The 27,774-nt window shown below is 38.2% G+C and overlaps 1 protein-coding gene across 20 annotated transcripts in view; it reads right to left on the reverse strand.

The window, feature by feature from the left end:
* Positions 1–27,774, reverse strand: part of LMO7 (LIM domain 7) — a 128,816-nt gene that overhangs the window by 90,486 nt on the left and 10,556 nt on the right. For all 20 annotated transcript variants that reach the window (XM_079309747.1, XM_079309746.1, XM_079309744.1 and 17 more), the window contains exons 2-3: positions 3,340–3,410; positions 166–235 (exon numbers count right to left, since the gene is read on the reverse strand). In XM_079309747.1, the coding sequence (XP_079165873.1) occupies positions 166–235; positions 3,340–3,410 (141 nt within the window). The remainder of the gene's footprint in view (positions 1–165; positions 236–3,339; positions 3,411–27,774) is intronic.

Consider the following 27,774-nt stretch of genomic DNA (forward strand, 5'->3'; position numbering starts at 1 on the left):
TGACTGAAGTTACACATCCAGATGAGGTACCCCTTGTGGTCTAAGATATAGAAATGGTATCATTTTGAACAAAAAATGAAAATGTAGTTAAAATTTTGAAAACTCCTTAAAAACAAAGATCACTTGATTCATATGCCAGACATTAGATTCAATGCCATTACTTACCAAGCCAGCTATTGGAGTTGGCAGAAGATTAATCTTCTTAATGATGCCAGGTTTGATCTTGTTAATCAAACTAAAAAAAAAAAAAAAAATCATATGATTTTCTGGTAAATAATTTACTGTACCTAAGTATGAGCACCAATGCTTATTAAGAAATACTTTGTATGTAGTCCTAACTTAACATGATTTGAATAAGTTTGAGATGAACCTGTTAACACTCCCAAGAAGTGACAAGCAAGAACAGATTGCAGAAGCAAAAATGAAGCAAGTCACACACAGAGAGGTTTCTGGGAACAGCAAAGTGAGAAAAAAGAAAATGCCTGAGGAGGTGCAGGCAGAAAAGGATCTGTGTTTCTACTGCATGGGTGGTGATATTAATTGGACTCAAATTTCCTATTTATAGATTCTATTCTCATAAAGGTTCTGAGCAGATGTCAAAAATGTACCAGAATATTCATTTTCGGAGTTCAGTGTGATAGCACTAGTACTCCTGTAGGGGTGAAAAATAAAATCAGTTTTCATAATGCTACCAAGTCCAGTATGCTGTGTGCAGCAATCCTTTTTGGCACATATAATTTACATGCACAAGTCATTTTCCACCTCAGTCAGAAGAGACTGTACCTGATATCACTCTTCACATAAAATTTATAATTAAGCTCAGAAGATAGGATAGACTAACACATCACTACTGAATACATAAGTTCAAATGCATACCTTATCCTGCAGTGAGAAGGAGGCACAGGATTCCTTGCAAGTTTGTACCCAAGTTTTCAGTCACGGAGGTAGGGAAATATTGTGGTTCACCAAATTACACACTGGACCACAGGGTCAGCAGAGAACAGGGACCTCAGGACACCCTGCACACTTCATCTGCCTCTATACCTTTGAGGATATTTTTGCTTGCTTTCACTTTGTTGCTGCTTGTCTGGCCAGACCCTTTACCCCACACAAACCATCAGCAAGGCTTTCTGATCTACCCACACTAGTGCAAAGACAAGACCTGGAGTTTAAAACTCAGTGCAGGGAAAAAGCATCTTTTTCTCAAACAGAAAATGTATTTAATAAACACAAAGAACAGTTTCCCCCTATACACTGGAATGAAGAATACGTTTCTAAATACCTACAGGAAAATAAAAGCGCTGCAGTTTTTTCAATAGCACTCAGTTATACAGAAAACAAAACACGTTTGATTACTTTTCCCACCCAAAAAATGACCTGTTGAGGTGGAATAAAAAAAGTTTGCATTCCTCCGCCCCTTTTATTTTTAAATCTTCCAAATGCGTAATTTTTGATTTATTTTGCTGGAGAACATGAAATAGCATGTGACCAGAAAAACTTCAGTGTATGTCTTTCTCTAGTGTATGCACATTAGAACTGGCAAAATGTGAAAGGGTTTGCTTTGTCAACTACTGATGGCTCAGCCAACACATGCACTTGGTCATTGAACAGGACAAGTAAAACAGACTGGATGCTGTAGGAATATGTGGTGCAAATAGAGGTCTTATCTGCTATGGTTTAAGTCAGATATGCAATCTACAGAGATAATATATCCACTTAAATTAGCCATGCCACAGATGAACCAAGGAAATGCACAATGCAATTTCTAGTTTGTCTCAATTATTTGAGATTTTGTACTATACTGTAGTTAGAGAAAACTGGACATGAGAAGATTTTTGCCATCTGCTCTTTCCTGTTTCCACAGAATTTCTATGAAAATCACTCCTCCTTGGACTTCAAGTATGTCAGATTTAAAATTATGACACAGGAGAACAGCTATTTTAGTACAACATAAGGCATCTTTTGCTTCAAAGAAAGTTGCATGCCTCCTAAGGCAAGCTGCTCAGCTGAAGAAACTACAGAATTATATTCCTGTATTATTATTAATTAAAGATAAATTTAACTGATTTGCATTTGGCAGATGGAGCTTCATTCTCTTGCCAAATAAGTGTCAACAATAAAGATATCAGAAGATTAGTATGTGTCAGTCAATGGCCAATTCTTAAACATCTGAATACATTATACATATCCCACTAAACACATAACTGAAGAAATACCTTCTTATGAAAAGCATAAACTATTTTTATTACCACATTCACACTCATTAACATTTAATTACGTAAGTAATGAAAATAAAGCATCCAGCTCTACAATATTATTGAAAATTAATTAATGCCCCATATCACAGATAAATTCAGAAGCAGGTAGCAAGATAAGACTGGGAGGGCAAAGAGTCCAAATCAAAAGAACACATGTCAATATTCACAGAAGGAGAAAACCACATATAGGAAAAGAAGCTCAGAGAACTGACCTTTCATAAATATTTTCTTAAAGTTAGCTTTGCTGAACTGATTTTGGAGTGGCTCTGAGATTTGTGGGTTTTTTCTGTTGTTGTTTTGTTGTTTGGGTTTTTTTTAGCATCCCAGGTAGTTCTCTAATGAGATTTCTCTTACACTGGTTCCCTAATGACATTTACAACTTCGGTTCCTTAAAATACTAAGAGATTAGCACCACTTCCAGTCCTGGAAACCTGTTCCAGTAAGTACCAAGCCAATTACAGATATGTGGATGAGACTTGATGAGTGGACATTTTACACCTCTGACTCAGTCTAGCAACGAAACCAGGCAAGTCTCATCATTGCCAAGCCTACAGTATATAAGCACAAGGAAACTCCTTACAGAAAGTGCTCCAAAACAAGCTGAGTGTAAAGCCTGTGATAGGAATAGGTAGTTTCAGGATTTACAGAATCAACAAAGGGCAGGGGATGGAAGACAGAAATCCAAATCCAAACAACAACAGTGGGTATAGGGGTAACAGAGTGCTTTGATCTCAGCCACAGCCACACCACCTTGCAGAAGCTGAAAAGAAAGCCCAGAGATATCCTGGGCATTATAACCAAAACCAATATCATCAATCAACAACAGCTTGATCCTCTCAGTATCACACAAAGAAATGTCTGGGACAACACACAGAGCACATGGATCTGGAAAGAGTATGTCCAAAAGCTGCTTTTACTTTCCATGATAAATATCAGGTATTAAATATATATATATATAATATTTTTTTACTACAAATACTTCTGGTACTTCAAAAAAAAAAAAAAAATTCAGAGGCCTGGAAGGAAAGAGGCCAGCTGATGTTAACCTGAAGGGTTTTGGTATAGGTAAGTCAATACTCACTCGCACAACAGGACTCCATTTTCCAGAGCTGCTCTAAAGTCTTTGGTTCCAAAGCTTTGCCCAGTAACTGCCTATAAGAATGAGAGTTCAGAGTTAATTGGACACATAGACAAAATCAGGACTAGCAAGAGAATCTTAGTAGTAGTTAAAAAAAAAGAACTAAACAAACCAACCTCAGTTTAACACTTAGTTCACACTACTATTTTCTTACATTAATTTCAAAGCAGCAAGTTCTTTATGCCTCAAAAGAAGTCTGATCCAACATCTTAAAACAGTTTCCTCTAGTGTAAGTCAATCTTCAGCTAAATTCTGTGGGAATACTTATCATTTTCTAAAGCAATACCAGTCACATTGAAAAGCACAGAAGAAATTTCAAACAGAAATGCAAAAGAGAGAGAAAGTTTTTTATCCCCTACTTCATGTATACCCATGATATCTAGCACAAAGCATTTTAATAGTGGGTTTTTTTGGTGCCACATGCACCTAAGGCAGTGTGACTAAAGAATCGCTCCAAGTCCACATTACCACGTGCACAACAATTGCCATTCCTTGGAAACTAGACGGATTATGCTAATGGTACTCCTTTGTATATCCAGAGTGAAAAAGCAGTGAACAAGAACAGTGTTTTATAAAGGACTTAAGATACCAAAAACCAAGAGAATTAACTGCAAGTTTTCAGCAAAGTGGTTTTCAAAAAAGACCTCAAAACCCAAAAAACCAAATCATTTGCACAAGTCTGTACTTGCTTGAAGCTGCTGCTAGATCCCCCCTGTGTGTACATCCCCTGCAGGGACCAAATTTGGCAGATTTCTTTTGAACCCCCAGATTAATAACCCACATGCAAGTCAAAAAAGGATATATTATTCTGCCATCAGTCCAAAAGAGAAGTTTCATGCTTGCTGGAAGCAGAAATCAAATACTTCGAATTTTATTTATTTGAGCTTAGAGGTCACCACATTCAGCCACCAGCTAATTATGAAACACCCTTTGGGGATCCTGACTGTCCTCAATCCTGTACAGGATTTCAGGCACACAATTAAAAGTGCTGTGGAACCTGCATGCATCCAGAGCAAAGCTACTGGTTACCACAGTAATTAAGGAAATTAGGACTGAAAAAAATGAGTTGTGCTTGGCAAAAAGAGCAAAGGAGAGGATGAAGCTCTTTTAGGTTCTGTTAAATTATTACATTATCACCCTATCATATTTTTTTAATTCCAAGAGGGATGTACACTAACACCTGAAATCCTACAAATTAATTAGCTTTAACATAGGTTTTCTTTTCATTCAAATGCTGTAAGTTCAATCTTCCTATTGAGAATAAAATTAAATATTATAAAAATCTTATTTTGTGTTTAAGGGTTTTTTGTAACAAATAGTGATAGAAAATGAGTGATGGCACACCGACTCAAGATGAGAAAAATTTTAAAATTAATGGAAATGATGTGATTCCCCTAGGAGAACTGTGCTTTATATAATACTCATATAACAACACTCTGTTCCTACAGAAAACTAGAAGTTGTATCTTAGAAATAATCACTTAAAAACACAGAATCTGAAAATTATCCTTGTCTCATCTATTATATGGTATTTTGTTTCCAAACCTATATATTTAGTGATAATGATTTTGAGGAAGTTATCCAATGTAAAATCATAGCACTGAAACTTTAAAAATAAGCATTTATATTCCCTAGGTTATAGGGAATATGAAGAATAGGAATACCTAGTTTAAAATTAGGCCCTTCATTCTTCAAGTTAGAAATTTGAGATTTGCATGTCATACTTTAGAGTTGTACTATAAAAAGGGCTGTAGGACTAGAGTCTAGGTTTACAGCTATGTTTCAAACTCCAATAAATTCTTAAGAATCCTAAAATTGTTCTTATTTTGGAGCTGTCACTAACATCTACAGAACTACATAGCTGAAATGTTTAGGTTTATAGAGATTTTACTGGCAAGGCATGCGTGCAACAGAGGACGAGGAGTTTCCTTCAACAAGAGCTGGGCCCATCCCAAACCTGCAATGTCTTCTATACCCACAGTCAACCTCCTTCACTGTAAAATTCCTCTTTTTTTTTTTTTTTTTTGAATGCCATGCTGCACTGCATAATCCTGTTTCCTGGAACAGCAAGAGTCCAATTTGAGTACAGGGCTGTAAATGCCTATATTAGACTTGCACACCTCTTAAAATTACATTAGAAGACATTACACTGGAAGTATTTTGACTAAGTTATTTGTGCAGCTGCTGCAGCACTCAACACTGATTAGCTATACAGGATGGAGCTGTCAGACCAATCTTGTGACCCACTGATTTTGACAACTACGTGGTTTGTTGATATTAAAATAAAAGCATTGGCTCTGCCAAGTTAGGTTTCATTAATATTGACTTTCAAAGGATAAGTAATAATTAAGTAATTAGAAGGTATTCTCAAAGAACAATTTAACACTGCTGCTTGAAACCAAAACATTTTCCAAGTTGCACAACAACTTGAATTTGTTGATGTCACAAAAGTAAGTGCTCCACTTAAAAATCTGCTTTTGTACAGAGATTGAGGACAATTCTCATTAAAGACTTTCATCTGGCTTATACCCAGTGCAGAGCTTCAAGCTCGGCTGGAACTATGATAGCCTACCCAGTAACCAGGTATCATTAAAAAAAATGCCAAACACAAACTGGCTCAGAGTTCCCTGGCTTTTAAGAACCTTAGTGAAGTGAATCCCACCCTAAGATATTACATCTTCAAACTATGTCTACGATTTCTGAGTCACTGTTTGTTGATGAAAACTGCTTATACTGGGTGTGGTACTCTTATGTAATAGGCATAATTGATTTTGGACAATTTTTCAACCACTTAGCCATATGAGCAACCAAATAATAAAGAAAATACCTTACAAGAGTTATTTCTATCCATCTTTGAACAACATCCCTTTCCAAATTTTATGTCTCTTTTCTCTCCTCCATTCAGTTGAATATATTTTGCTTTGATCACTGCTTTTTTGATAGAACGAGATCAATGACATAATTAAAGGCTGTATCATAAAATCAAATTTAATTGCTGCTATAAAATAGCTGGGGTTTTTTTGTTTTTGTTTTTTTTTTTTTTTTAATACAGCATCCCCTAATACTTTGGTAATTTGCAAATGTCAGGTCCAACCAATTTTCTTCAAACAGTATGCAAATAAACTCTTTATTTAAATTTAAGCATTTTTAAAAAGCTTACACACAGAGGGCTAATTTATTTTCAGATTTGCTGTGATTCTTGCAGGAGAAGACAAATCAAGAAGAAATAACCAAAGACCAACCATTCTGAGCATGGCATGACATCAAAATCACCATGGACTGAACAAAAAGCACACAGCACAGAATATGCTGATTATATGCCTGATACCAAAATAATAATTGAGTACATTTCTTTGGCTTGCTATACTGGAGACCAAATATAGCTGATCATAAGGCAGGGCTTCTTTGCCTTACAATCTATCCAAATTTAAAAGATTTTTTTCTGTGTTAATAAAGAAAATACTAAGGGATTTAATACCAAGTTGTTTTCATGGTTTACACAGGTTTAAATGGCTTTAGCAAAAAGGCAGCTCTACCACAGGGCAGTTGATATTTACTACCAAGCAAAATTCAAAGCTTGGAAGGGACGGGCAGGTTTCTCAATTTAACGTTGCTGTGATGGAAACAGCCAAGCTAGACTCTCCCCATCCCATGCAAGGATCACACCACACACCCAGGCATGCTGGCTGACCAGTTCTCCATCACAACAGCATTAGCTGCCCAGAGACAAGGAGGCAGTGCTGCCACACGCCCAGCCTGCAATCTCAGCCATGCCTTGGCACAGGTACTCGCCATCCAGCCTGCTCTCTCCACCCCAGAGCTCCTCTGCCACCCTCCCTTTACACTACACTACCTCAAACCATGCAAGGGCCCTGTGCATCAGTTTGAGAGAAGTGCTGCTTGCATCAGCTTGAAGCACACAGCTGCCTGATACAAGGATGTAGGTTAGAGATGGAAGGAAGATTCAAGATACTGAACCACACACAGGAACAGCTGCCTGAAGGCAGGCTTATGCCAGGATCTCATGGGGCAAACTCAGAGGGCAATTAATCAGATCAATGCTGATTTATCAATTTCAGGTCCCCAGAATGGCCTGCAGCAAGAAAAGACAAATTCTGCATGCTGAAGAGAAGACTGGCTGTCTTCTGCAGTGAACTGGGACAATGATGCAACAGTGATGCAATAGTGCCATCCCCAGTACAGAATTTTGGCTACACCTGCCAGTTCCTGTCACAATGCCTGCCTGAGCAGATCATCCCATGCATGTATGAATGTCTGAATTGCTACCTTTCCAAAGACTTTTCTTCTCCTTTCTTCTCCCTACCCATTACCAAAAGTCTGGATCAGACTACATGGCAAATGGCTTTATCTTTAAATAACCCCAGTGCTGCATTCCTCCATTTGCAGTACTCCTTTGGCTATAACTACCTTCACACAATGCAGAATGGTACTGCTCCTGCAAGATGCATTAGGAGATAGGCAACACCTCAACCAACAACCAAGCATGCAGACAAGTCCCATAGTGCTGGCATCCGTACAGCAGTCTGGAAGTAGATTCACAGCATTTTCAAGTAATATTTTGAGTTCACTCCATTTTATATCCAATTGTCAAAACATGTTATACCTCAGCTTGACAGGTTTTTCATATCCATCACGAAAGAAGAGTAATACCAAAAAAAGAAGTAAAAAAAGGCAGTAAGGATTTTCCTTCCCATGAATTCAGATGCACTACCCAAAGTCCTGCCTCTCCTTTTCATGGCTATTTGCAGTTCCATTTAAATGCCATGCAGTATATGAGCTTGTCTTTGAACAACATGTGTGGTAGCTACCAGAAAATGCTGCCATTATGCTTTGAAGTGAATAGCTTGTGTTGTCTGGCATTTGCAGTCTTCCCATCCAGTCTTCTCTTTCCAAATTTTTAAAACTCCTCCCTCTTTTTTTAAAAAACCCGGACAACAACAATATATATATAGCATTGCCTTGATTTTCTCCTGTAGTAATTTGCTTTATCCAAATCTCTCCCAAAAGACATAGGGTGGTAGGAGCCACATTTAGAGGGCTGCTGTACACAATCTCAAGCACAAGTTCAAAATCAGCCATTTGGGTAGAAAACTAATGACATTGCAGCAAATCGCCCAACCACAGCAATGACTAGATTTCTCAAGGTCAGGCAGTAGAAAAGAACAGCTCATTTTTGAGGCCAGCAGGATCTGTCTCCCTGAATTTTGAGCCCCAGGAAAATATACAGAAAGAGTGGGAATTCATAGCTCCCATCCATGGGAGAACACTACTGGCATTTCATTTCTGGTAGCAGCAGGGATGCCAGCTCCAAAGCAGGCAAAGTCATTTTGGGAAAAATGCTGCTGTTGTGGGAAAAATGCTGCTATCTTCCTTTCTGAATCAACCATTTAATTCACAGTCAAACAAACTCTTGAGGGGTCAGTCAGTCAACAAGTGCTCAAGAAGCTGGTACCCACAGAGGCTCTCCCAGTCATTTCTCCAGCAATGAAACGTTGACACTGCCCAAACTAAAAACTGCACAAGTATCAAGAGCAAGACCTAGGTTTCTACAAAAAAAAAAGCCCTGAATTTCAAATCTCCACACAGCTAAAATCCATGATTCCACTGAGGAAAAGAACTGGAATGGCTGGATTAAGAAAAATATCTACCAAAAAATGTGTTGTATAATCCAACTGAACAGTAAAAGTAAGAAGGAGGAAGGAGATGAATATTTTTGCCATTGATCACTTATGCTGGACCATGTGAATGCTCCTCTATCTCCACAACAATAATGTTTTTCAGTTGGAATAATTCACTCTCCTGCAAGTCTCAGTGCAAGGCTGTAGTCCCCTATTTAACCCCATACCCCAAATCTCTAGGCATCATTACATTTCAGAGAATGTAGAGATTTTTCAGTCTTCAGCCCAAACTGCCTTTGATAGCAAACCAGAATAGATATTTATAAAAGGAAATAGTTCATTATTGAAAAAAAAGTCTTAACTGTTATTTTCTATCATCAACATAATGATGGGGTCTTATTGTGGTATGCCTTCTGGACAAACATACCAAGACTCCTGAAATAACATACAGTTACATTCTTACAAAAGATGAAAAACAATGAGGGGTGAGCAAGAAGGGCAAAGATTACTGGTGTAGGTGTGAAAACCACAGATCTCTGCTCATCAGATGCTTATACTCTGCTCTTTTCAACTTTTCTGTCAAACCACATGTAGAAACACAACCTGAAGGATGAAAGCAAAGTTTTCCTTCCAGTGGTACAGAGAGAGCAGAGATAAACATTTGAGATCCATCAACTCTGTCAGGCTTTTCCCCTCACAAACAAGATCATCCCACAAAAGAAAACAAGATTAATAAGCCACTGTTGTCTATCCTGATGATGTACTGACAGGTGTCAAGCTAGGAAAACCACCACACATTACTTTGTGTGACAGTGTTACTGTATGTGCAATATGAGCAGCATCAACTAGATGGAGGTAGGTGTTTCAGTAATGCAAAGGTTGCCAATGCAGAGTGAAATCTGAATGAATATGAATCTTTAAAAACAAGACGTCATTGACATTTTATTTTTAATTACATAGCTACACATGATTTCTTGGGAAACTATTAATTCTGTAAACCCCATTTATATGCACACAAGCTCTAGAGCTGCCACCTTCAGTGATGCATGCTGATTTCAACTTTAATCACACATTCACTTTCTCATATGTACTTACAATTCATTTCAGTTAAATAAAAGTGGGTATTTATTCACCTTCCCAAGACAACAGAATACTAACATTAGTATTTTAATACTAACATCAGTATTTTAATTAGTATTTTAAAATTTTCCAGTTGAGCTCCATACTAGTTTAGTAGTTTGTGGTAAAATAATTGTGGCATTGGGCCCCTTAGCAGTAAATATTCCTTATTAAGCAGAGAAAAGGATAAAGCAGTCATGGGGAAACAAACATCCAAACATTCTGTTCACCCCTGAAATAAGCAAAAAGGAAACACTGAAATCCAGAGGAGTGCAAAACCCAGTTATTGAAAGTTGTCTTTTTCAACTAATTCAGAGTAAAACAGTGGTGTACTAGACTTCAGTGCTTCTTTCTCACAGAGAAAGTAGTTAAATATACCCAGAGAACAACAATTATGAACTAATGGTTTCTAGAAAAATCATCAACTGAGATAACAGAAGAAATTACAAGGAAAAATTCCAGTTTCACTACTTAGATATCTTCTAATGACCATGTTTTATAATATATGCACTCTCTTGCTAGCTGGATTTTTAACTTGCCCTTTGTAAAAGTCAGTCATTCCACACACCATTTCTTATTCTTTTTTCTGGAATATTTACATGTTCAGCACTGCTCTGGTTCTTATCTGATCTCAAGTTGTTAACACCTTTCCAAGGTGGGGGATAAGCAATCAAGAAACAAATCCATTCATAGCTGTTGCAGCTGGATAAGTGAATACGTGCATAGCTACATCCTGTGTAGTGTCCACCACGGCCTTAAAAAAAAGCTTGTACTGGACAGAATATCAGTATGTTCTCAATATCTCCCTCCAGATGTTGAAACAAAAATACTAGAAGAGTATCAGCAACAACACAGCTTAGAAAAGATGGCCTGGGAGAAGACTTAAGATGCACAAGACTGGCTGAGCAGTCCAGTCACAGGAGAAAGCCATGATTGTCCTGCTGTCCTGAAATTGCACCAGAGCCTTTATTTTCACTCTCTTCCTTGTGCCCATGTGAAGGGTCTGCATTTATGAACTGTCCTGCAATATCCTACAATCACTGTGCTTCGCTACAGTACTAAATATATATTAAAAAAAAATCTCAACCCCATCTCCATGTAACTCCCTCACACACATCCCATCATCTCTTCCCCTCCCCAAAAATAAGCATATCAACCTAAACAGTAGGTCCAGGCATCACAGAAGGGTTGCTGGAGCATGCTGGAGATAACAAAAGGAAAACATTCCAATTTTGTGCAGATTCTTGAGAGGCTTGGCATGCCCAAAGATCCAGTGATGCAGCACCCTGGCAGCCAAGCAGTATGTGACCAATGGGACAGGGAGGCACTGCCCTCACAAGGAACTTCAGACAGCAATAATAAAAAAATTCCACCCCAAAAGCCTCTATGCAAAATGATTCTGTATAATTTCTTTTGCTAAAGGAAGAAAAAAAAGAAGCCTATGGCAACAGCAGCAGTTTTCTTGCAGGGGAACAAGAGAAAAAATAAGATTGTTTTTAAAAGCTTCAATGTAAATAGAGGCATTACTTGCAATATTAACAGATAAAACATCATGATAATAAAAATCATATTTGCCTAGGGCAAACATTAAAAAATTACTAAAGCAAATACCAGCTTAAACTTTTTTTTTTTTTTTTTTTGCTGTAGACATAATAAAATAACATTTGTCTTACATTTTAATCTATTATTTTATATTTAGTATTTTAAATAATGTCTCCATTTCACTGTAATTGAATTTCTAAATATTTGGTATTGCTCATTTAGAACAAACGTTAAATGCAAACTATAAAAGGCCTTTGGATCTTTGTATTTCCTAAATTCAGTTTTACTACTATTATAATTCCAGGCTGGAGTCTGTGCTACAAATTTCAATGAAGGCTCTCAATTGACTGGCATCTGTTTTTACAGGAAGGACTGTAAATAACAGCATATCTTTGCTTATTCCGATTAAGAAAAGCATGCTAAAACTCTGGTGCTATTTGCAAGCAGGTCCCTGTTGGGATTATTTATATCAGTGGTAAAGACATAGAGAGATACCAGATGAAATGGCCAAGAACAGAGCATGCTTCTGCCCTAGATTACAATTCTCTCTTACAAATTGACTGCCTTGATCCTGGGTGTACTCCATACTTTGATTTTTCGTATATTTTAAATACTTCTCCATGCTTCTCCAGAGACCAGTACTGGTGCCATGAGCAAACCAGGAAGCTAATCACAAGGTCTTGAAATGACATTCAGCAGCAGGAGGAAAAAAGGCATTAGATAAAAGAAAATGCACACAAAAGGGAAATGCTTTAGATACAATTGTTTTCCCATGTTTAGCAAGGTTATTCATGAGTGGAAGCAGTTTCGTGTTATTACTAGAGATTTGTCAATCTTTTCAATTTTTCAGCCTTTACTGGAAGCAGTACTTGGAGCAGCATATATACTGAGACATGCATTGAGCCCACTTCAGCCCAGAGCTTTCACCAACACTCCCCCTCTCTCTCACTACAACCATTTGCTTGCACATGGGGGTCTGGGGAACCAACAGCCTTTCCTGTGCGTCTCCCCTCCTGTCCCCACATCCCCTGGCTTTTCTGTCTCTCTCTCCTACACATGCTGGTTTCCAAGCCATTTCACGAGCACCTCCTAGCTCATTAACAAGGAAACAGATGGACAGTGAAAAAACAAATTGTGCGGAAACTAGCATTTAACAGGGTCAAAGACACCATAAAGGCAATTAGTGTCATGTACAGACCCTGGAAAAGTAGTCAGAACATCACTTCCCAGTAAACTATGGCACTTGGCATTAACTGCAGATCTTAAACAATGCAGTTTAGAAATTTCAGTGTTATCTAGCAGCAGCTATGTAGAAATAAGCAATCAGGTGGAAGTCACTGAAATTAATGCTGACTTCACGTGGTGAAATACTATGCTCTTGTCTGGAATTTGAATAACTCAGGAGGAAGGGTTAGCTTAAAAGAACTCTACTGATCTGATCTGTCTAAATAAATAATATAATAATTTTTAAAAAGGCAAAATTATAAAGCTTCTCTTTGGTAGCTGGGGGCTTTCTAAACTTCATTTACATCTCATAATATGAGAGTAGGTAAGTAGTAAGAGAAGCCACATAGAACAGTGACCAAGAAAAAAATTATTTCAGGGTTTTCCTGGCTGTTTTTTAGGAACTCTTAAGATAAGAAGTTGAAAGGAATATAAACACATACAGGTAATTATATCAGGCTATTTGAAATGCAGCTTGCATGGCCAGGTTACTACACTGGGAGCAAGACTTCTGAACGCTCCCCTTGCCAAGGATGGGGGATGCTGCATCCAGGTGAGCTCCTGCACTCCAGGTGAGCTCCTGCATCCCAGCAGAGGCCACTGCCACTGCTGCACAGCACCATCTAATGGGAGACACCACACAGGACACAGCCTCCATGCTGGTGTGCAGCCCTTCTCCTTGGCAGGAGATGAAAGAAATCGCCTCTGGCAAAGAAATTAAATAATTGCAGCCACAGGAGGAAGAGTGGCTGTGGAGGAAATTGAAGTCCAAGGGAGCCACAAAAGGATGGCGTGCAATTGAAAAGATGACAGGAGAACAACTAGAGGAGGCAGAGTATCAGTCTGGGCAAAGGAATAAAGAAGTTTAGGCTCAGCAAGTTTTGCTGACCACCACTTGTCACTGATTATGTGTTCTAGGAGTTCTGAAAAACGAATGCTGCACTTTCGGAGCATTTAAATATAAGGGAATATTTGGTGAACAAGTTGAAAGTCAAGTATCTTTATACTTTGAGAACTCTGAAATTAACATGTTATTTGGCTTAAACACACAGCTTTCAGCTTTTCAGAGATCCTGTTGTAGCTCCTTCAAGACCCTTTCATCATCTCACAGCAGGCACAGTGCCACCCTGAATAGTAACCACACATTATTGATAATTATAAATATATTCCCCCCTAAAAAAAAAAAAAAATTCTTCACTGTTCAAGATATATTAGCCTTTACAAAAAAATCAAATGTCATTGCTAGCAAAAATCAGGGATCAGGCTACTAAAAAACTCGAAAAACAGGACTTCACCAATTTAACAAGACTTGAAAAGGTCCCTCTTTAAGCACCACATTGCTCTGTCACATGTTGCTACCTGAACATTTTGGTGAAGCTGATGGAGTATTTAAGCCAAGCATTACTAGCCAACTCTTATTCTTCAGAGATCTCTGCTGCATGGTTTACAAAACCACAGGTAGCAGATGCACTATCAGCTGCCAGGCACAGGCAGCCCCACGCAGGGATAATTGATGCACTACAATTAAATAATTAAGGAGAAGAGCATGGAGGTCCAGAAGGCAAGCCATGAGTGACAAATGCTGCTCTCCCAAACTCTATTGACACTTCCCCCTTCCTTCTTCAATATCACTCATCACTCCTCTTCTGATCCAGGGTGAGCATTGCACACAACCCAAGTGTTACTCAACCACCTCCAGCATGACACTTCCTCCAGCCATTTTACTGCTTCTCTGCAAATGCAACTTTATTTATTTAATTATTTGAGGAGCCAAACTGGTTTGACAGTTCTTGCTTCCTTGCTTGGGTGTGCAGAGGAACCCAAGATAAGATGGACTATCAGAGCAGCTACACAGAGTTGCTACGTACACTGCCCAGAGGCAGGATTTAATTACTAGTCAAGAGCATCTATCTCCTCCTTATTACATAAGACAATTATAATTTGCTTGTATTTATTATGACATCCTTGCAGAAATGTTCATGACTCTGTAAACAACTCCATATTCTGCAAGGAGAGGCAAAAATTTACATCAGTCTCCATATTCAACCCATTAAGCATTTAAAATGTGAATCCTTGATATCCACTTTTTTATGCCATTAGAAAATTCCATGTTGGTGAAAAATTTTTTGTTGTTATTCAGAGGAAAACAAGTCAGCAGTGTACTGAAGAATTTATCTGCATATGGCAAATACATACTTTCTCAAAGACACACTCAAGTCCTGTGCAAAAAAGAGTGTTCAATCAGCAGTGGGCTGGTTCACATATATTCACATAATTTCCCCTAATGATACATCTACAGTGATATAAAAAGCTCCATGAAACACACAAAAAAAGCTATGACATACAAGCAGGCAAATTGCACTAGAAGAACATATCTAGAGCTGTAGAAACAGTCTTGAAAGACTACTCTCTTAATTTTTTATTATGTTTGTACCTTGTAACTTCTTTTTAGATTATGAACAGATGCATATTCTTTGGGCATTTTTGTCCTCAGCTTATTTTGTCTTTAAAAAATAACAAGGCATTAAATGGAAAAATACCATCAGTAATTCATATAGTTTTTCATGAACAGAATTGTCTATGCCCTGGAAGACAGAGATTTTCTTCTGCCATAGGCAAGATGCCTCAAGTATTTTGGGCTTGAGCCACAATGGTTTCTGTGACCAGCTGTTTTCCAGGGCATGCAGTCTCCAAGAATGTCTGAAATTTTGCCTAGCAACAGACAAAGCACAGACTGCCCCCAATTTAAACATTTTGCTCCATACATGTTGCATGAAGTTATGCCAATTTCTGCTGCTTGATCTAATAAGTGTTTGGGATTTCTACACGAAATCTTTTACCATTTTATTTAAAGCTCAGTAACAAAGATGTTTCTCCTATCAAAAAACAAACAAAACTGCAAAGTGCTTTTAACATCAGGTCCACTGCTTTATCAGAGCAGATGTCTCTGGGGATTTCTTAATTCACAATTCCAGAGAGAAAGGAATGATACTTCATAGCACTGATGCTATTTCTGATGCAAGACTTGATTCTGGTTTTGGGGGCATCACAAAATCATGCATTTTATTGGTCATACATACTCAGATCATTTGTTAGAACAAGAAGCTGGACATAATTTCAATTTGAAGCATTCAAACATGACTTGCACAACATTTACAGACTAAAGGAATTATCCCACTGGGTTAAACTAGTTGTCCATCCTACCCAGCACCCTCAGCCTGAGAGTGACACGTACCAGGTATGTCAGCATGTCTGCAGGGTGGGGAGGGAGGACACCAGTACTTTCATATTTAGAGCAGAGGTCTTCTAGCCTTCTCTATAATTAAATGGTAAAAAACACAGATTGGGAGAGCAACACATCTTTTCATAAACAGTTCTCTTGCATGAGAAATCATTACAGAAAGGACAAATGTCACCCACCACTTCCTCCTGTGCTTATATACCCAGCTTTTTAAAATACTTGGTTGCTTAAAGATTTCTTTGTCTGCACTATACGACATATGGAGATGTGCCTCCAGAAGAATTTGAACACAAGCCTAACTTGTGATCAGTCCAAAGTGGTAAATGCATGCAATGCCTTTTTAACTAAGGCGTGTACCCATGAATATGGTACTAAAAACTGATGCATCTTATGCAGGACAGTATTCTCCAAGCCTGGTGCCTCAGATTGAGAGCAAGTGGGAATTTGTACACCACCTGGAAGTCAATGCAAAACTGATCTCATATCTCTTGACACATTCTGACCTCTGCTGTTATAAAGTGGAATTTATTTTGACAATTTTTTCCTTTGAAACACTGCCCTCAGCTGAATATGAATTTTCAGTATCTGCAATTAACCAGGGAAAAGGAGTGTTGGGAAAATCACTTTTATTTTACACCATGAAATAAAGTTTCCACACTTTTTCCCTCCCCCTCATGTTCCTACCATCCTGTCATTTATTGTAACCTGCACCATTTGACTAATTCATAAATACATATACTTTGGGTTTCAGGGTTTGCTCCCAATCATCTTCTGAGAATAAATTTTCTAGGCTTTTTTGACACGTACCAGCAAAACCACCCAGCACATGCCAAAACGGAGACTACCACTAATCTGAAATAATTCATACTAATTTTAGACAGCACTTTTTTCCAGTGTAAGTTGCACTTTCATGATCACAATATTCTACAGTAGCTGACCAAGCTCAAAATTATATACAAGTCTAGGACTCTACACTGAATTCTGACAGTACTGGTAAGGAAATAAATTATATTCTAAATATGCCATACCTTAACAGTCAGTCAAAGTGTGAATCTGATTGAACAATGGTTGGCAATTGGTTGGCAAACTTTTCAAAGCAGCAAAACACCACTTTTTATGTTATAAGTACACTTAGAGGGGAAAAGAAGAAAGAAACAGAGAGTGCCCATCATGATTCTCTGCTTCCAAACTTCTCTTTCCCTTTTGGATAAGAAGTTTCCTCTCAGACCTTATCTTGAAGATTAACATTTGAACCTGTACTGATCACAAATGCTCAAAGAGCATTTTCTCTCCCTTTCCCATCATAACACCTGTCACACTTCAAAATACAATTGAATGTACAGCTTGTATGATTTCCACCAGACTTGCTGATTCCCCATGGCTCAAGGGATGATAAAGTACTTGATCAAATATTTATAAGCAGTATGAATTCAGACTATCTCCCAGTCAGAAAACAGTTTTGATTAAGGAATTGAAAGTCAGAAACAAGGTGCACAATGAGTGTTTCAGCACTAAATGCTAATTTCATCTTCATGTCTAACTAGGGAAGACACACTAACCTAAAATCAGCTAGATCACCTTTATAACAAGAATCCACCTCTCATAGTTCTAAACAAAAGAAATAGTTTGCTCAGTTCTTTTCAGTATGTTTCCATCATTAACTGTGCTTTTTCTAAGCAATACTACAATTAACAGTTTTTTATTGTTCCGCATGCAGAAACTTTATTTTCACCTTCTTGCATAGGTAATTTGAAAAAATCTTTGAATGCTTTGCTTCTACTGAAAGAAACACATAGAAATTTGCATTCACACCTTTCCTGGAGTAAATGCAACTGCATAATGTAGATAAACCACTGACTCTGAAAGGATCCTTAACTACAGCTGCAAAGCAAACAGCCACTAAAGCCCAGCACAGCACCTCATTCCACCATGCAGATGTCCTGTGACAGCCTGTTAGTTTAGTTTACACACACTCCCTCTCTCAATAAACATCCTCACACATTGTTTTGCCCCAGTTAATACCATCATCTGCTGGAAACCAAACCAGAGTGGACCCCCCAAAATGTTGCTGCACCTCCAGTAACTGATACCTAGACTGTTAGCAAGGATGGTAGACAATGAGTTATACAGACTACCACAAGTGCCCTGTAGGATTCAGCATTACAATAGACTTTTTAAAAATATGGAACTGCTACAAATAAGACATGTTAAAACACCTCAGCTTGCCACTGAAATATTTTATTAAGAATTATTAATTTTATTAGTAAATACAAGAGTTTTGGATAGAAGGAGGAAGACTTGTGGTCTCTTTGTAGAGAGACCACCCAGCAGCATCCTGCAAGTGGTCTCAAGGCTTTATTGGTTTGATTGAACATCTGGCAGATTCTGTAATACTCTTGAAAATAATAAATAAAGTACTGTGGTTAGTTTAATTTTGTATTCTAACAAAAAAATATGATGAGAAATTGAATAGCCTAAACCAAAGCATACTATGATTAAACAGGAAATTTGAGAAACCAATTCACAAAAATAAAAGTGAATAAAATTCATGCAACTAGCACAAAAAATGAGGAAATTTAGTTTAAAAAGTAATTAAGACAAAATACAGCATAAATTCTATGGTCCTAGAAGAAACAAAGGACAGAGCAGGCATGAGGAAAATAAATAAACAGATAATGAAAAGATGGTTATGATGTTCAGTTAAAGAGCTGGCAGATGCTTCAGAGAAGTGTAGGACTGGGAAAACAACAACTGAGAGTACAAGTGTTGAGATGGCAAAGCCTGGAAGAATTTGCATAATTAAAGTTCTTGTCTGTTCTAGAGCATGCTCTAAGCCATTAACAATTATCTTCAACTCAAAGGGCTAGAAAAGTCTCACTGACTGAAAAAAAATATTAAAAATAAAGATGCCCTTTTGAGGTGTGCTGACATGTGAAAGAAACCAGAAAAGAGTTAGAAAAACATTTAGAGGATTCTCAACTTTAGCTTCTAGAGGGGTATTAAATATTGCTGTCTCACCACCAACATAAGGATATAGGTTTTTGAAAGGAAGAATCACTTTGGTCTGAAAACACTTTTCCTGCCTTGGCAAATAAACTGATTTGACACAAGGACAGCAGCAAGTGTGCTATGGGTGAGCTTCAGTTAGGCAACTGGAAAAAAAAGGCCTTGTTACTTTATTCAGACTGTGGAAATGCAAGGACATAAAAAGGCCATGACATGAAAGTAGGAAGAGCACACATGTCAAGAGCAGGTTTCTAATGTGCCAGCTGGGATAAGGTACTAAACTAGACCCAAGAGAAGTAATTTTAAATAACTCTAGTGTGTTCTTAACAGAATTAGCTGATGGACAACAACCATATTATTTACAAACTCAACCTGAGACACTGCATGAGACAAAAAAAATTCCTGTTCAAGTCCTAAGTTGGAGCATTGGTGCAAAGTTCAGCAAGAAAAATTCAGGGCTGGCTACAAAATCTTGTTCTTTAAACAGGGCAACCAAACATATGAATAGGATATTCCTGTACATCTCACAATGTTAACTTTTCAACAGACAATGCCAGTCTGTAGTCAGCCACCCTCATGCTCCTTCACGCAATGACATTGCTTAAAGTGGTTATTCACCAGTCTGTATTGGTGAAGTAGGTGTCCTACTCTTAGTTTGGTTCATGCTGTTTCATGTTTTGTGCTTCCAGAAAAGACACTTAGGAGTATGAGGACTAGTTATTGCAAAGAAGAGATGAGAGGGAATACTTCTGTAAAGTTATCAAAGCAAAATTTGCTCTAATGCATTTACTTTGCAGCAAAGAAGATTTTTCATGCATTAGGGAGGAAAAGTTAACCTGGAAAGTGAAGTACCAGTTTTCAAGAGGTTAAAATACATGGAGATATATAGATATGCCAAGAATGGTCTAGGTACAAGAATATCCAATTTTACAAGAGACTAGTTATGAATTACATGACCCCTAAGTTTCTCTGAACCACATATGCAATTTCTACATAAAAGAACTTATTACTCACTCAGACTCATCATCTAAATACCAAACCTAGTAAAAATTCTTAATTAAGCATGTATGTATCTCCATGACTTAAGGCACAAGACAGAACAAAGCGAGTCTAAGGGAGAGTTTTGGTGGTGTTTTGGAAATGAGGTACATGGCAGCAACTGCTCAAAACACACAATAATCTAGATGCAAAAAAACTACAAATAAATTAATTTACTTTAGGACACACATTTTAAGTGCCAAAGCAGAAATTTAAACCTGTAATGCTTACCATGACATGGCATTGTTAAAGCAAGAGAAAAAAACACAACTATATACACATGGTGGAGGGGACTGACACAAGTACTACCCCCACAAGTACCTATAATTATTCAGATCAGGATAATTGCCAACTCTGAGGGCACAGCATCTAAGTGGCACTTAGAGTACCATGCATAACCCAAACACCAGGCTCTGTAACTCTAATGTTGTGGTAGAAGATGCACAGAGAACTAGGATTTACTAGAATTTGAAGGCTACATGCAATTTATGCCCTCTAATGAATTCTTTAATCAATGCTTTTGTATGGTCTGTTAATTCTCATCACTTGCTGGAGGTAGGGAGGAAGAAACTGATTGCTCTTTATGTGCAAGGTTATTAGTGTGACACTGTTTAGAGGTGACCCATCTGTGCTTCTCTAGTGACCCTGGAACCTCTGGAGACACCTGCAGAGGTGCAAGAGTGCTGAGGATCCCTGTGCACCACTGACACTTCCTACACTTCCACAAACTACATGATAGAACAAATTTTAAAAATCTGCTTTCCCTTTTCCTTGATGGAAGATGTCTTGAGCTAGTAAAAATGACTGACCTACAAGCTCTGAAGGACAAAGGACTCCTTCTGGGCACCTGCAATGACAGAGTAATGTGGGAATAAGGGAGAGAACAGTTACAACCACAGCAGGGTTTTCTTTGAAGAACCTCCAGAAACCACATAAGAAAAATAACTTTTGTTTTGGTTTGTTTTTTTTTTTTTTTTTTGGAAGGGAATATTCAAAGTAAAAGCAGGTCTGGACTTCATTACATTGCTTTTGGTCACAGGCACATGAATCCACCTGCTCAAGGTATTACTTTAGATACATATTAAAAGAAAAGGAAAAAAAAAAAAAAAAAAGACAAATAAATCCAGTTTTTGCCACCTCAAGGAAGAATATGCAAACCTCAACACAACCTTGCTGCCAGAGGTGCAAACAGAAGAAACACAGGACAAAAGCAGAGAACCCTAGAAGATGTGCTGTTCATATTTGCATATGAGAAACAGTGGGGTGGGAAGATGAGAAGAGCCACTTTTGTTTGTGCCACATCCTCTCCAGCCCACACTGGCAGAGTACCCAGCACAGCCCTGCCTCAGGCCTGCAGGAGGGAAATGACATTTGCTGCACCTTGGTCTCCTTTGTCTGTACCCATAATATGCTGGAAAAGTTGAGAGCCTGGATAATTCCAGTTCTACTGCTGCTTCCAGTGATCCTGTGCAACACCACTACTGAATTCAGGGAGATCACATAGAAACCTGCCAAACTGAAACAGCCTCAAGGCTGGTAGCTAAATACTCCATGATAATGACACCTGGCACCAGAACCTCAAAAAAATGAAATGTGGATGTCAAACTAGTAAATCAGAGGTAGCCCTTCAAGGTTTTGTTTGGACAAAGATTTGTAGCAGTCATCAAGGCCACACTTGAAAATGTGCAAAATTCATACCAATATGTATCTCTGTCAAAAGATATGTCCACTGTCAGTTTTTGTATTAGATTTATCAATAGATGTCAAAAGACCGATCTGGGGTCAATAAAGTAAATTACCCATCTTCCATTTAATTACTTTGAAAAAAATGAATTAAAATTAAAAAGTGTACAGCAAAACTACCAAAAACTTTATTAATATTCTTACCTACATGCAGGAAGAAGGCTACAACATAACTACCCAAAAGACATTTTGCCAAAAACAAAGGGTACAATAAAACAATTCTGAAACATATATTCAACATTATTTTAAAGCATCCTATTATGAAACAAAAGATTTCCTTCATAAACAGTGTAATGGTAACTTGAGAATCCCTGCAAAGTATCTTCTGAATCCTTGGAAAGTTGCAACATTCTGCAATAGAAGACATTGTTACTTTAACAAATCTGAAAATTTAGCACAAAGTGAAACTGGGTTAAGAAGTAAACATTCTGATGTCTAGTGAATTTTTTTGGGTGTAAACTTGTGATACCCATATCTCCATTAAAAATGCTTAAAAACCCTACATGGGAAAATTGCTATGGCAGAAAATTCTTTGCAGCTTTTTACTAGAAAGTAATTTTTCAAACATTATAAAGGTCTCTGTGCTACCCAAAAATACACAGCAGTGTTCAGAATAACTAAAAGTAATTGACACAAAACAGCAACTCAGCTTCTGCCTCGATTTTGCTTGTTGCACATAAATAAACATCTGTGAAATTCATAGCATCTGAGCATGGAATACACTTTTTTTTCAGTATGACATGGTAAGGGATATTTTAAGATGCTGGAATGTCATTAATTTGTGCCCCTTAGCTCAGCAATTTGTAAATGATTAGCTCTAGAGCACCAAAACAAAGCAGAGCCTGTCTAAGCCCATTTTATCCAACTGTGCATGTTTAATTTAAATCCCATTTAAGATCTAATGCCAAACCCCAGCATATATCATTTATCCTAAAATTGAGGAGGACATCTGATGGCTTCCTGTGGGTACATATCATATAAGAACAACGGTTTTATTTTTCTATAAACCTGACTCTCAGCCCTTTCAGTTTCCCAAGATTTCAAACAAGAACCTACATTTCTGCTGGTAACCAAGTCCTTGAGGAGCAAGTTTGAGATGTCACTGTCAAGCCTTCTCCTACACTCAGTAGGAGGAGATAGAGAGAGGAATACAATTAGGCATAAGGCTATTTAACTACCTATTTTTCTGGTTACAAGAGAAATGGGATCCTAACTCCTTAAAAAGGAAGGAGACTTGTACTGTCAGTACTTGTGCTGCCCTGTTCCTGCTGAGTTTACAGGAAATACAAGTGCTGGCTCTTGTGCTCTGACACAGAAGGCTGCACGAAGGGCTGCAGAGCCACAGCAGCTCGGTGCCTCTGCTCTCCAGACAAACCTGCCACTCTGAAGAGGTTGGGACACTCCCCAAACAGGGCAAAATATGAAACTATGCTGGGACAAGCGAAGACCTCCAGAATGTTTATGAATGTCTGGCTCCAGGAAAGAAGCTCTCCTGACTGCAGACACTACTTTGTGTTTGTTTGTTTTTTAAATTTCATGAAACAGAACACACCCACCCCTTCTTTTTTTCATCCTGAGCAATTCATTCAAAGTCAAAGCTTTGGTCTGAAGCTTAAGGTCTTCTATTTTATTTTATTTACTCCTGGGCTAGCCTGAAAGGAGCAGTGAGAGAGGTTTAAAACTGGCTACATCACTCACCAGAAATACAAGTTTTCTGCTCTTAGGCACCTATGGAATTCACTTGTTCCAAGTGCTTCAAGTTTGAGAAAAAAAAATCTGGGCTACAAAAATTCCTTACTTTAATTAATGATTTGCTTTAATTTAACTTCACTACAAAGGAACAGCAAAACCAAAGTGTTCAGCATCACACGATATTTTAAAATAACATCTTTAAACTGGGAATGCACATACTGCACAGTCCCACTCCTAGCCAGCTGTCTCTGGTGGGGGTTTCTGTCCCAACAGCAGGAAGGAAAAAAAAGAAAGCCTTTGTGGCACCCAGTGCTCCCAACACAAATATTTGGATCAGACAATTTTAATTCACATGTAAATGTGAAGTGTGGGGGGAGGGAGATAATTCTACATGTCTTCCTTACCTAAAAGGTTACAGAAGCCAAAGGAATATTCTGGGAGAGAGAAATTTTGAAGAAGTATGATCCCAAATCCTCCACCTCAAAGATGTAAAATTTAAGCATCCAATTTCTAACTTAAAAAAAAAAAAAAATTCTGAGAGCTCATTTTCATTTTGAAAACTTATCTGGAAGAGGTTTTTCAAGCCATTATTTACTAAAAAAAAAAAAAAAAAATGGAGCATATGGTTACTCTGGAGCACAAACACAAGGTAAACACTTTCCATAACCTCAGAAAGACACTTAAAATTTACTTTCCCTGGCAACGGTTTTTATCACCAGTTGGAAATATTTTCTCTCTTTTGTGTTTAAAAGAAAAAAATCATATTCATAGGCAGGTTGCTGTAGCAGGACTGAGTTGAAATGTTCCTGTTCACCTCAGTTGGGCAATTTCCTCACTCTGATGGGCGCCACTAAAGCAATCAGATTGTTTAACAGCCTATGCAAATTCCTGGAGATGAATGCTCAAATCTGCCAGCACACAGACAAACAGAAATCAGCAAAATCAGCAATATGGTAATTCAGCATGATGCTTAGCTCAATGCAAACATCCCCAAAGGTAATCAACATGAGATGGGAAGCAAGACAAATTTGGGTACTGCAGCACAAGTTACAGCAGAAGGTCTACATGATATTCAAAACAGAAAACCCCACTCGACAGACTGTTTATGATCTGAAACAAAGAATCTTTACCTCCTCCTAAAAAGACCAATAAAACAAAAGCCCTCCTCCAGCCATGAGTACATCTTAAAATTGTTGTGGCAGACATTCAGAACTAACCACCTTGAACCTTCTCCCCCACAAATTTAATCTCTGCAGAGTCAAGCAAATATTAATAATTGAAAAGTACACAAAGTGATTTTACTAAGGGGGTAATTAGCAACTTCATTTCAGTTTAGCAGCTGATTTTGAGTTGGCTTTAAACCAACAGGAGCTTTAAAGAACCTATTACAAGGGTAAGTTTCTGAATAACCTTGTGAGTTATTCGCTGCAGTTTGATGTGGCCCTCAGACTTCAAAGGCCTCTTTCATAAGAAAACAGGATAAAGGCAGAGAGGACTTTATCATCATTTATGGTAAATAAGAGACAAATCCTCTACACACTAGAAAGCTGATGCAAGGAAAATACTGAACTTTGCATGAGCTTCATCAACATTTTAGGAGCCCTAAATTATCCAGTAGTTTTTTGATTAGATGATGCCAGTAATTTGGAAAGGCAACAGCAAGTAGTCCAGGAGCACAGAAGCACACAGATAAAAAGCATCTGCTAGTTTGCTATCAGCAGATGTTTGTGAGGACCCATCACCAGACCACAGTGGAGCACGTGCCCAAGCATTTTCCATTCCTCACCTTGGGTGAGCAAGCCAGAGCCTCCCTTCCTGGGCACACAGAGCTCAAACTCTGTTTTCTACTGCTCAGCCTTGGTGATTCCCACTACCATCACCATGGACTTAGAGGCAGAACTGGCCACCCCTGGTGTCTGTGTTTAGAGGCTTAAAGTCTTAGCTCCAAGTACACATGCTGCTGATAATTAGGCCATGCAGAAACATAAGGATCATCCCCCTACCAGAATTCACTGGTGGAAAACCAGCAAGGACACACAGCTTAAAATTTACATCGTGTGAAATGAGAAGTAGAAACCCTTAAGTGGAAAACTGCCAGATGTAATTTTCACAATTACCATTTAATTTAAGAAGCAGATCAAAAGGAGCACATCATTTACATTTTCAAACATTAAGTTTTAAAGATCAAAGACCTCTAGTATTTCCAGACTGCATATATGTAACTTGGTTCGAGTAATGAATCTATGCAGAGGGAGAACATGAGCTGCTCATTTGTTCTATGCAGCAGCTTCCCCATCGTCTGTGACTGCAACAAGCATCATCAGCAAGCTCCACTGACACTAAATATGAATAGAAGCAAGGGGTTTTAAGGGCTAAAATAGCATTATACCAGTTTTGTCACTGCTGGGGATCTCTCTCCCTGAAACTAGCCATTGCTTCTGAGATTTTTTTCACAACTGCAGCTATAACTTAATAGTACTTATGCAATGCTCCAGAGGTGATTAAAGAATCCACATTACCAAAACTGTGTTTTTGTGGCAGTGCTGTAGCCTAATTATGCTAAAAAGTCAAATAGAGAGAAGTGCACTATGTAAATATTCCAGAACATGTCACTTAAATTCCATGTAGCAATTAAATAATAGCAGAGGCAATGCTTTAGTGACCAGGGGGAGCTACTCCAACAGATCCTGTCAAATTCAGTGTAAAGTAGAAAGTGTCCAGGAACTTATATCCAGGAAACAATTGAACTTTTAATCCATACTGAAACCTCATGCCTACTTCTAAGCACCTCCCAAAAAAACCACAGCTCAGAATTCAATATTAAAACCAGATTTTTCTCAGCAGAAAACCAGAGAGTATCATTACCATAAACCTATGCTAAAAAAAAAAGACATGATGGTTCAAACTGAGGGAGAGCAAGCAGGAGCTGCCTGTGAAGTTGAGCAGATGACCAAAACTACTCTTACTAAGTTGAGGAACACAACACCACACATGTGTAATGGGCAGCTGTGTTCAGTACTTGGTTGATGATGTTACAATAACATTCAATCCCCAAAGTCTCTCTTACTGTACACAAAGATCCTCCATACACCACACTGTCTGTCAGAGTGGTACCAGGCACAGGAGGGATTTTTAGCTGCATGTCTCTTATGTTCCCATTTCCCTTCCAAATCCCAGTATTAATATTACTTTAAAAGTAGACAGGAGGGGATATACAATACTAACATTTACACAGGGACTTTAATTCTTATAATATGGCATTAACATCTAATAAAGGAAAGTAAAGGGCATATGAAATCCACAAATCTCTAAACATGAGGGGGTTTAAAGCAGCTTTCTCAAGAACAGCTTTTGCAACAGACACTTCCCATGATAAGGGTGATGCATTCTCTAAGACTGTAAAGCTCTTGAAAGGATGAACAGCCATTGTATTTTTGCAACAGTTGAGGCACCTATATACTAGTACTTTGGTAAACAGGTCTTCCTGACAGCTGAAGCAAATTTGATACTTCAAATCTCTTCTCACAAAACATTAAAAAAAAAGTGAGCAAGATCCAGGCTCTTTAGATGAAGAGTACAACGAGCTATGTCTGGCTGCAATTAATGCATAGCAACCTAATCTCAAAGGAAATTTATATTGCATAATGCTGTGGGCATCCTTGCCAGACCTATACTGGCTCACATGGACTTCTGTGTGACAGCAGCCATGCTGCTTCCAATTCCCAGCCTTCATCAGGAAGGCAGACACGGTCAAAGCACTTAGAAGTCTTAATCTGCATCTGTCAAAAATTAAAACCACTACATGCAACCTAAACAACATCATATGCATTGATAGATTAAATAATTGGGAAAATTGGTGCACTTCACATCTGCATTGACTAGCAGTCTGCAGAAAAGTGCCCCTGCCCAAGTGGGAACACATATTCCCTACCCCCAGGAAAAAAAAGGTACATACACTTCTTAGAAACACTAAAGTAGAGATGAGAAGAACCTGGAGATCCAGATTTGATCTCCACAATCCTGCCCCCAGGAGCAGTGTGTGTTCAGCTGAGTGCACACAGGATTCCCATACTCCAGAACAGTGCAAAACTAAAAGTAAGACATGACCAAGCTACAGCCACAGCACAGCTGGGTT

This window comes from Erithacus rubecula (assembly GCF_903797595.1).
Source record: "Erithacus rubecula genome assembly, chromosome: 1".
Lineage (NCBI taxonomy): Eukaryota > Metazoa > Chordata > Aves > Passeriformes > Muscicapidae > Erithacus > Erithacus rubecula.